Below are 12,368 nucleotides of genomic sequence, written 5' to 3' on the forward strand. Positions count from 1 at the left end.
ATTTATGATTTTCACTGTAATATAGTTTTAAGTATAAAACACATAACAAATAACAAAATACCGTACATTTTAAAAATCCTCAAATTTTCAAAATTTGCAGTTTAGGTTTATACTACGCCCAAATATTGTATAGATTTCGCAACAATCGAGGTTTTGTATGAAATACTCATGTTTTTAGCAAATAATTTTTTTTAGAATATTCCTTGATTTTTTATGACTGAGCACATCAACCAGAGATTTTGCACGAAGATTTTTGTTATTTCCAATAAATCGCCTATAGAACTGTGTACAAAATATTTTTCAAAAATACTTTTTTTCTGAAATTTATGTATTTTAAACCGATAACACTAGTTTAGTGAAGCCATGGCAATGTCTTGCAAATTATGAAAAAAAAAGTTTCATCTGGTAAATCGTAACCAATCTTGTATGGATTTTAAAACAAAAGACAAAATACCGATTTTGTAAAAGTACTCAAATATTGGTTAGCATCATTTGGTGTGCCTAATTTGGTGTACCTAGCGAAAATCGTTGACAATTTCAAGTTAAGTTTGTGGGAATTTGATTTTGATTTATTGAAAACATTTTTTTCGATTGTTCGGAAAATTTCACAAATTTTTTTTATACATAGACCAATAAAATTGGGCTCACTCGGGCTTATTGGAAAACATAATATTTCTCAATAACTAATTGTATAATTTTCTAAGTATTGCAAGAAAAATTGTAAAAATAAAAAATATTTTTTAAACGAACCTACTTTGAAATAACCCTCAATATCCATATTCTGTAAAAGGTAAGTTTAACCGAAAAAAATATCAAAGGATCGAAAAGTCATCCTTTTCGATACAAGGGTAGAAACGTTTTACATTTCAACCCTAAAATGGGTATTGACAAGTTCTTACTTGTCAATATTGCATTGATTTTAACGGAAAAGTGACGAAACACATGTGGGTAATTCTCTACCAACTCACACGAAATCGGGAAAAGTTGCCCCGACCCCTCTTCGATTTGCGTGAAACTTTGTCCTGAGGGGTAACTTTTGTCCCTGATCACGAATCCGAGGTCCGTTTTTTGATATCTCGTGACGGAGGGGCGGTACGACCCCTTCCATTTTTGAACATGCGAAAAAAGAGGTGTTTTTCAATAATTTGCAGCCTGAAACGATGATGGGTCAGAAATTTGGTGTCAAAGGGACTTTTTTTGTAAAATTAGACGCCCAATTTGATGGTGTACTCAGAATTCCGAAAGAACGTATTTTTCATCGGAGAAAACACTATAAAAGTTTTAAAAGCTCTGCCATTTTCCGTTACTCGACTGTAAAGAATTTTGGAACATGTCATTTTAAGGGAAATTTAATGTACTTTTCGAATCTACATTAACCCAAAGGGTCACTATAGGACCAAATAAAAAAGCCGAGAATTGTCCTCATCATAACCTACAACTCTGCTGAAGATACCAAGTTGATCAGAGAATCTCTTCCTGAGTAACAGATTTTCACTTGTATGGGTATGAGTATGGGGGAACCAAAGACATAAAATGCCTTCTGTGGTCATAACAAAAAATCAACAAATAAAAAAATCAAACCTCATGAAACCAGACAATTTCATAGAGAATAACTTTATAGGAATCAGATAATAAAAGTACACCCAAAGTTAAAGAACGAGGGGACCCGAGCAGGGGTAAATAACACGGGAATACCAAATTTTGGTATTACTTGGGCAAATAACAGCGACCAAAATGTGCCCTTGGTTGCCCAGTAATAGATGGTAAAATACCATGAAATCATACCAAAATCTTGTATGTGTAAGGGCACAGCAATACCAAACCATGTTATTCCAAGGGTAAAATAATACCTCAAAATAAAACCATTTCAATACCAAGTTGAGGTCTTCTGGATTTTTGAACATTGCTTGAATACCAAAACTTGGTATTGCCATGGTTTTAGTTTTAGGTATTCCCGCGCCCTTGGAAAATCATATTTTGGTATTTCTGTGGTCTTTCCCATACATGATTTTGGTATGATTTCATGGTATTTTACCATCTATTACTGGGCAACCAAGAGCACATTATGGTCGCTGGTATTTGAACAAGTAATACCAAAATTTGGTATTTTCATACCATTTTTAGTGCAGCAGTTGCAGTTAGTGAAAAAACGGAAATGATCCATATGCAACAGCCAAATCTACTCACCTGATGATTCCATGTTGTTCTTAGTGATATTCTTCACCACACCGAATGCATTTGTCATTGATGAACGGCCTGTGCTTGAAGTTCTTGAAGCTTCTGAAAAATAACAAGATTGAAAAATAAGTATTATTAAAATGAAACTGAATTGAAGTTCACTAAAATTCATTAATCTGTCGATTGACTCGTTTTTCAAAGTATTTGGTTATCCCGACTTAGAGATATTTCAACGTTTTTGAAAAAAATGTTAGTGGGTATATCACACTAATTTTTAAAATCATCTTTAACATTTTTGGGTTTCAAGTCATTTTAGCGCAAAATTAATTAACTTGTAATTTTTTTTATCAAATTTCCCATAGTTTCAAAGAAAATTGATGAAACCTTTCAATATTCAAATAATACCAAAATGTGCCATCCTGACTTAGAAAATTTTCCACAATTTCAAGTCATTTCTGTAGGGGGTATATCAAAAATGTTTAAAATCAAGTTTGAAATTACCGGTTTTGAATGAAAGCATTCGCTTTGAGACATGATTTTAGCGCAAAATTAATTATTTTGTCAAAATTGGTCAAAATTTTCCCATAGTTTCAGAGGAATTTGATAAAACACTTAAATACCAAAATAATACCAAAATGTGCCATCCTGACTTAGAAAATTTTCCACAATTTCAAGTCATTTCTAAAGGGGGTATATCAAAAATGTTTAAAATTAAGTTTGAAATTTCCGGTTATGAATGAAAGCATTCGCTTTGAGACATCATTTTAGCGCAAAATTAATTATTTTGTCAAAATTGGTCAAAATTTTCCCATAGTTTCAGAGGAATTTGATAAAACACTTAAATACCAAAATAAAACCAAAATGTGCCATCCTGACTTAGTAAATTTTCCACAATTTCAAGTCATTTCTCTAGTGGGTATATCAAAAATGTTTAAAATCAAGTTTGAAATTTCCGGTTTTAAATGAAAGCATTCGCTTTGAGACATCATTATAGCGCAAAATTAATTATATTGTCCAAATTGGTCAAAATTTTCCCATAGTTGCAGAGGAATTTGATAAAATACTTTAATACCAAAAGAATACCAAAATGTGGTGTTCGATCATTGACATTTTCTGCAATTTTGCAATATCAAAACAATACCTTAAATTGGTATGATACCACATTTTGCTCTTGCATAATCCACCGTTAACAAAAAACAGGACACAGAAAATTTGAACATAGTTTATGCCGGTTTACTCCACAATATCAAAATATTGTACACTCCTAGTCAGAACCAATAGCCAAAACAAACACGGAAAACACACCAATACTACAACATCTCTGTAACACACTCACACATAGGTAGGGGGGTACTGTCAATAATTGTCGCTACCAAGAAAGTGGTGGTTACCAATACGAGCTTTATACGAAAAGGGAAAGTAAAACACGAAAAGTACCGCGTAAACAAGCTCGGGTTCCACTGTCCAAATTGACCGTTGGTTTTATCCAGATTACCCGGATGAATACCAATCAGAAACAGTGAGTAACACATGATTGAGTACATAAACAAGTAACTTAATCTAAATTATTCACAGACAAACGACACTAACGACAGTTTACACTTTGACTAAAACTACACTGGACGAGAAACAATCCTTCTTAGTACGTATTTTAACAGCTATTATTTAGTCATGGGCTAACAAAAATAAATTTTAGATTCCCTGAAGAAGACCCCATAGAGGGTTGAAACGTTGGATACGAGAAAATAAGCGTTGTTTCGAATTTTCCCGCCAAGACCGAAAAGCCGAAAACCTAACCTATAATTTGTGATCCGGTCGATAGGAAGCACTCATCATAATCCTTAAGACAAATTTTAAAGGGTCCAGGAATACCAAAATTTGGTATTGATACCAGAGAAAGGTATTATTACGCAATTCCCTTGTTATTTACCCATGCTCGGGGATAGTCCTCACGAAAAGAAACGTGAGGAATGTGCTATTTTGCGAGAGTAAAGTCCTCTCGCGTGTTCATTCGTTCATTGAAACAGTTCATCCTATTGAGTGGCTTATATGGACAAATGACCACTACTTAGTTACTGAACCATGGTGGCCCATACGGCAAAGGCACGGTTCAATATGTCGAAGGTTCTGGGTTCGAGTCTCGGTACCGGTACTTTTTTTTTGATAGATGAACTTTTTTTGAAGATGAACCATGAGTAAAGTACTCTCAGTAATTTCGAGATTTATCCTCTCCGTCCGCACACAGTACCATTTTAATACCGAATCGTGCTCTTTATCCTCTCGTATGCCGATACCCAGTTCTGGGTGTACAGTTATTCAAACATAAAAAGTAGAATATACTTGTAAAAAAACATGATTTCACGTGATTTCATTATCCTGTTTGAATTTATGATTACTAAAACGGACTGTAATTTAACGCTCCCAACAGATCCAACCGATATTATAAAGAATCGAAAAATCCAATCGCAATTTTTCGTGTTTTCTCATTTATATTTTATGCAAATAAGGAATGAAAAGCGACAAACAGAACCCAACCGAAAGGCGAATAAACCTCCGCCATAAGCCAAAAAGGGGACACAAAATCCGACTCCGATTTCAATTTATCTCCTCCGGTGGCGGTTATGATAAACTTGGAGCGTGAGACATAGACAAATAAGCATTACCAGTGGTCGATTTTACTAGATTTTTATCTTCAATTTCAAATAAATCAAATTGCATGATCTTATTGTCTCTGCAAAGAGCTTCCGCCGGGCCAAAGTTAATATCAGTCGCAATTTTGTTTTCCCCCTCCTTAATCAGAGCAAATCGAGTTAAGTACTTTTTCCTCGGAACAAAATTTAAGCCGCCGAGAAATGTGTCATCCAATCCTTGTTTTTGTATCTTTCTTTTAGCTTCTGAGAATAAACAAGCAAGCTGATGAGCGCAAAACCGGATTCTCGCGAAAAGTTTAGCGCTGAAGTTTACGGTGTTAAGACTTCTTTTTTTTTGTTTCGAAAACCTTGCTTAAAAGTTTAAGCGGCAAATTAGAATCGATTTTTCTACACCTTTAAGTGGAAAGAGGGAAAGTAAAATTACTTACATTATGACGAACAATCCTCGCATGTACTCCTGCATGTCATCCACCAGGTTGACGGCACAGATTCCGACGCCTTCAAAGTTGTGCAAATATTTCTGAAAATAAAGAAAATAGAAATGCAAAATTAGATGATGAATGTATCGAAGGTAATTTGATGTAATCTGCCTTTTGGCGCTTTTTAACAATGTCAGAAACGAACGGGTTTGCTTCAGTTCACGTGGGCCAGTTATTTCAAAGTCAAATTTAGGCAGGGCAAATACATTTGGATAATTGAAAGTTCCGCGCGGAATCTGACTGGGGCTTTTTCACAGACATCAAAGGACTTCCGGGAGCGATTTCCGGCATGCTAGGTGGAGGCGGTGAGCTGATTGAAATTAATTATACAAAAGTTTCTTGAAAGAAATGGTGCGGAACTGAGGTCAATCAGAAGATTTGGAAATCCAGGTAACCTCGAATAAAAGATGATTTGAAAGGTACTGTAAGAATTTCAATATTTTTTTTTCTCATAAGGATGTCTCTCTTGTCTCTCTTGTCTCTCTTGTCTCTCTTGTCTCTCTTGTCTCTCTTGTCTCTCTTGTCTCTCTTGTCTCTCTTGTCTCTCTTGTCTCTCTTGTCTCTCTTGTCTCTCTTGTCTCTCTTGTCTCTCTTGTCTCTCTTGTCTCTCTTGTCTCTCTTGTCTCTCTTGTCTCTCTTGTCTCTCTTGTCTCTCTTGTCTCTCTTGTTGTTTGTTGTTTGTTGTTTGTTGTTTGTTGTTTGTTGTTTGTTGTTTGTTGTTTGTTGTTTGTTGTTTGTTGTTTGTTGTTTGTTGTTTGTTGTTTGTTGTTTGTTGTTTGTTGTTTGTTGTTTGTTGTTTGTTGTTTGTTGTTTGTTGTTTGTTGTTTGTTGTTTGTTGTTTGTTGTTTGTTGTTTGTTGTTTGTTGTTTGTTGTTTGTTGTTTGTTGTTTGTTGTTTGTTGTTTGTTGTTTGTTGTTTGTTGTTTGTTGTTTGTTGTTTGTTGTTTGTTGTTTGTTGTTTGTTGTTTGTTGTTTGTTGTTTGTTGTTTGTTGTTTGTTGTTTGTTGTTTGTTGTTTGTTGTTTGTTGTTTGTTGTTTGTTGTTTGTTGTTTGTTGTTTGTTGTTTGTTGTTTGTTGTTTGTTGTTTGTTGTTTGTTGTTTGTTGTTTGTTGTTTGTTGTTTGTTGTTTGTTGTTTGTTGTTTGTTGTTTGTTGTTTGTTGTTTGTTGTTTGTTGTTTGTTGTTTGTTGTTTGCTGAATTACATCAAAATTAATACTACTCAGTTGATTGATCTTGAAGTTGTGTAGAAGCGTCTGAAGCGACTGAATCATCAAGACTAGAACGAGTCATTTATTGTGAATAGATTAAATATTTATTTATAGAAAATGTAGCTGCATGGGTGCTTTGATGCCTTGATAAAGATGCCTTTTCACCACGGCACGTGTCACTTCCAACTGCAACATTGTATTTCTATTGTGTTTCATCTCAGCCAAGCCAAGTGCAAGGCACACAATTTCTGCATAATTTTTGCTCGACTTCCCCAGAGTCAAACACCGCAGGATGTCTCAATATTGAACAACAGATGCAAGAAACTTCTTTTCAAGAGAAAAAAAAAACATATCTCAAAGTAATTCAATTTACATAACAATTTCTCACTTCCATCGTGGTGTGGCCACCTCCAGCCAGGAACCCAAGCTCTGGTCCCCCGGAACCCGTAGGGAACGCGCCAGGGACAGGCCAATATTGCCTCCGACATGTCCACCGATATTTGACAGCTTTAGGGCGAAGCTCTTGCCGCTCCAACGAGAAACAGGCGAACCGTAAAGAAGATATTGTTGATCTTGATGAAAAGTGTCATCAAACACGCACACCAGCAAAACACACAAACACACATTCACATGCAAAGGCACGTCGATTGCATTTTCTTCCTGTTTGCTATCAGCAATGCTCGCTTGGATGTTACACGTTCATGGTGAGTGACTCAGTTTTGGGTAATTTTAACGTCTTGGTTGAAGATTAACTCCAGAGATTGAGGAACGATGCATTTTTTTTTTTTTTAAATCGAATTATTTTAAATCCATTCGGATAAGATTTACCCAACAATAAGCTATTTGAGCTTACCGTGTAAAAGACGTCCGTGACATTAAAGTGTCCCACCCCTTTCCCAAAGGAATTCGAAAGGATGCGGCTTCAAGGCGCAGGAGGAGATGAAGGACCTCATGTTTACACATCAGGCAGATGGTGATAAAGAAGAGAAGAATAGCTTTTCGTTGACGACCTTACCTTACCTGTGACGTTATATATTCCGTTCACGGGGGACACACTCACGAGTTCAAAAGTCGATTCGCCTCCCCCGGGACGGGAAGGAACTCGGAAACGACCACGCGGACAATCAACTTAATCGACGAGGGGACTCATTTTGGAAAGTGGTTTCAATGGGTTGCATTTTGCTGTATGACAAATATTAAGCTTAGATATTTTTTTTATATTTAACCCTCTACTACACAATTTTTCGATTTTTTTATTTTTTTCGTGTTCAGGAGGTAATTTTAAGCAAATTTTGTTCTATGACAAACTTTATTTCTCTTTTATTTATTTAAGTTGCATTTATCTTTGTTGTTGGTAGTATTTGGACTATTCTACCATCTCTAACCATTACATTTAGCCTTACAAACTTACTCATGTTTTTACAGTCACTTTAGAAATATTTTTTTACATGTTCTGCTCTAGACCACCATTCTCATTTAAATTGTAAAAAAAAACGTGTAGAGGGATTTTTAGGACACTTAAAAAATTATAACATACTTCTTTTTACTTAAAATATATGAAATGTAAAAAACAAGCTAAAGTTGACCCCAGGAAAAATAACATTTTGAAAACATTGGCAAAGTCACATAAAACAAGTCAAACTTCCAATCCTAAATTTTCTACAATTTTAATAGTTCTTCTTTCCAAAACTTTTTAAGATCAATAATTGGTTGAAAATTGTTTTTTTGCCGATTTTTAGATCGAAGCCTTTAGGCGTGATTGAGTTGTAGAGGGTTAATTTAGTACAAGAAAACATAAATTTTAAATTATTTTTCTCCAAAACCACAAATTCACATTTCAAAAAAAAACTTTGCATAATAGAGTTTTTTTTTCTTTTACTTCATAATAGTAGTTTATGCAACAAGTTGCAAAAAGAGGATTTTTTCAGCACGAGTCGTACATTTATCCAACGAGGTTCACCAAGCTTGATAAATACGAAGAGTGCTGAAAAAATCAAGTTTTGCAACGAGTTCCATACAGCATTTTTTGCAATTCCGAAAAACACCGATTGAGTGAAATTTTAAGTCTAATTTTCATGGATTTTGTCAATAAATCCTTTAAATCAAAAAAATTTTGAAAAGTGTCACTTTTCGAAACAAGTGCTGAAAAGTTCAACTTTTCAGCACCCATTTCAGTGCTGAAAAGTAGAACTTTTCAGCATTTATTTTGAAAAGTGTTGCTATTCGATTCTGTTATTTTTGGTACAGAAAAGTAGGATTTCGTCGTTCAAGAATGACAGGAAAAGTAAGTAGTTTCACGACGGAATTGCAAAAAGTTTAAAATACTAAAATACTAAAATACTAAAATACTAAAATACTAAAATACTAAAATACTAAAATACTAAAATACTAAAATACTAAAATACTAAAATACTAAAATACTAAAATACTAAAATACTAAAATACTAAAATACTAAAATACTAAAATACTAAAATACTAAAATACTAAAATACTAAAATACTAAAATACTAAAATACTAAAATACTAAAATACTAAAATACTAAAATACTAAAATACTAAAATACTAAAATACTAAAATACTAAAATACTAAAATACTAAAATACTAAAATACTAAAATACTAAAATACTAAAATACTAAAATACTAAAATACTAAAATACTAAAATACTAAAATACTAAAATACTAAAATACTAAAATACTAAAATACTAAAATACTAAAATACTAAAATACTAAAATACTAAAATACTAAAATACTAAAATAAAAAATACTAAAATACTAAAATACTAAAATACTAAAATACTAAAATACTAAAATACTAAAATACTAAAATACTAAAATACTAAAATACTAAAATACTAAAATACTAAAATACTAAAATACTAAAATACTAAAATACTAAAATACTAAAATACTAAAATACTAAAATACTAAAATACTAAAATACTAAAATACTAAAATACTAAAATACTAAAATACTAAAATACTAAAATACTAAAATACTAAAATACTAAAATACTAAAATAATAAAATACTAAAATACTAAAATACTAAAACTAAAATACTAAAATACTAAAATACTAAAATACTAAAATACTAAAATACTAAAATACTAAAATACTAAAATACTAAAATACTAAAATACTAAAATACTAAAATACTAAAATACTAAAATACTAAAATACTAAAATACTAAAATACTAAAATACTAAAATACTAAAATACTAAAATACTAAAATACTAAAATACTAAAATACTAAAATACTAAAATACTAAAATACTAAAATACTAAAATACTAAAATACTAAAATACTAAAATACTAAAATACTAAAATACTAAAATACTAAAATACTAAAATACTAAAATACTAAAATACTAAAATACTAAAATACTAAAATACTAAAATACTAAAATACTAAAATACTAAAATACTAAAATACTAAAATACTAAAATACTAAAATACTAAAATACTAAAATACTAAAATACTAAAATACTAAAATACTAAAATACTAAAATACTAAAATACTAAAATACTAAAATACTAAAATACTAAAATACTAAAATACTAAAATACTAAAATACTAAAATACTAAAATACTAAAATACTAAAATACTAAAATACTAAAATACTAAAATACTAAAATACTAAAATACTAAAATACTAAAATACTAAAATACTAAAATACTAAAATACTAAAATACTAAAATACTAAAATACTAAAATACTAAAATACTAAAATAATAAAATACTAAAATACTAAAATACTAAAAAACTAAAATACTAAAATACTAACATACTAAAATACTAAAATACTAAAATACTAAAATACTAAAATACTAAAATACTAAAATACTAAAATACTAAAATACTAAAATACTAAAATACTAAAAGACTAAAATACTAAAATACTAAAATACTAAAATACTAAAATACTAAAATACTAAAATACTAAAATACTAAAATACTAAAAGTTTTAGTTTTTTTTTTCTTAAAAAAAAGAAAATTTTGATTTGGTTTGTCAGTTAAGGTTAGTAAACTAGTATCAGGGTCTTCAATTTCACCAGTTCCTGAACAGGTTAGCAAAAAGTTTAGCTAACTCAGCTAATCAGTTAAGTGAAGCATCAATATGAGGCCCGCTAAATTTGATTGATAAATGTTTGGTGGAACTTCTTTCTTCGACATTAACTTTAAAAAGTATTTGTAAAAAGTATTGTCAATTAGGGATTTTTAAGCTCAAAATGCTTCGGTTAGTAATATTTCAACATTAAATTCAGTTTAAAACTGGGCATTCTGGTGTGCTCGATAAGAATATCACATAAACCACGTGTCCACGTAAAAGCCTCAAATGTTCTAAACTAGTGCAGTGACTGTGGGGTGCTTTGAATTCACATGAAATTTTAAATTTAATTCGGATCCTCTACTGCAACAAACGCCAGTTTTCCGCGAATGTGATAAATAGTGCACCAAATTGCACCATTTCTATTCCATTTCCACGAAACGATTCGTTACCCACATTTGGACAGTGTCCAACAGGGTAAATCACACGCACACACATAGTTGAAATTCACATTCGATTGACTTCGCAGAATCACACAGATGCAACGAAAATTACGGCTACAACTCCATTTCGCGTGGTAACTGTGGTTTCGCGGAAAAACGTTGTTTCTCCCGTGGGGAAAACAAATTGTTTCCCGAAACTTAATCAGCTTGCCAGCAACGATTGCACTCTGGACGTGCTTGACGCTTTTCAGTGCATTACGAGTACAGTTTACCGATGAAAATTGAATTCTAGGGAAACTTAAATCTCGGAAACTTGTATTACACTTTCTTTTTAATTAGGAATTTGAAAGACGGGAAGGGCGGACATTTTTAAGGGTACAAAGGAAGTTCTCATCTTTTAAGAAGAAATTAATTGCCTTGCTCAAATGGAATGCAACAGAAATTATAAGATCTATTGCTGAATAATTCAATCGTTTTTCTCGCTCACTTCATTAAATTTACGTCATCCAGACGACAACTATAGACTTTCGTCTATTTGACTTTCAGCGAAGCTGCCGTTGGCAAAATGTCAGCACGGCTGCCGCGTCACCCCCCAGAACGTTGTTAGTACACGATAATATATTAATTTATTCAGCCACTTTCGCCAACTGACATCGGATAGAGTAAAGTGACATAATTTAAACATGATTCACATTTTGTCACGTTTTGCTACCAAATCCATAATTTTGTCAAAAAATAGGAACATTTACCCTACAGCAAAGATTTAATCAACCATCAAATGCTGCTACAACTTGATGAAACTTTCGTTCCTTCTGGTGAAAAATAACCGCCATAATTCACACAGAACTTTTCTGGTGATGATGTTGGAATTTAGTTACTCCCGCACGGAAAAACATCCCACCCAAACGGGGTTCAGACGAGAGAATTAGTGGCGCTCGTCTCGTTTAGACGCAGATCGCATTTTTGTGTCTGCTTCATTAAGTTATTCCGAGCGATTCTTAACTGGTTGTTTCTCCTTAGATTGTGGATGTTCTTTTTCTCTCTTTTTCTGAATTATTTTCGTCAATTCTAGTCAAAATCAAAAAAGTAGAACTTTTCAGCATTCATTTTGAAAAGTGTTGCTATTCGATTCTGTTATTTTTGGTACAGAAAAGTAGGCTATTTCGTCGTTCAAGAATGACAGGAAAGGTAAGTAGTTTCACGACGGAATTGCAAAAAAAAAATTCAGTCTGGATATTATCTTTTGGTTGTGAAAATAGTGGAACAGTTGAATAATGTTAGTATTCTTATATTATTAGTAGTATTATTTATATTGGACCGAATATTCGACTCCTTTTGAAAAAATCCC

The 12,368-nt window shown here is 32.0% G+C and overlaps 1 protein-coding gene and 1 long non-coding RNA gene across 2 annotated transcripts in view; one reads left to right on the forward strand and one right to left on the reverse strand.

Moving 5' to 3' along the window:
* Positions 1-12,368, reverse strand: part of LOC6045823 (G-protein coupled receptor moody) — a 234,447-nt gene that overhangs the window by 81,748 nt on the left and 140,331 nt on the right. The window contains exon 5 of the mRNA XM_038259417.1: positions 5,258-5,349. Within this exon, the coding sequence (XP_038115345.1) occupies positions 5,258-5,349 (92 nt within the window). The remainder of the gene's footprint in view (positions 1-5,257; positions 5,350-12,368) is intronic.
* Positions 3,564-4,010, forward strand: LOC119768713. The gene is made up of 3 exons (XR_005278178.1): positions 3,564-3,697; positions 3,754-3,820; positions 3,875-4,010. It is a non-coding gene; the product is annotated as an uncharacterized LOC119768713 (long non-coding RNA).

This window comes from Culex quinquefasciatus, chromosome 1, assembly GCF_015732765.1.
Source record: "Culex quinquefasciatus strain JHB chromosome 1, VPISU_Cqui_1.0_pri_paternal, whole genome shotgun sequence".
NCBI classification, from domain to species: Eukaryota; Metazoa; Arthropoda; class Insecta; order Diptera; family Culicidae; genus Culex; species Culex quinquefasciatus.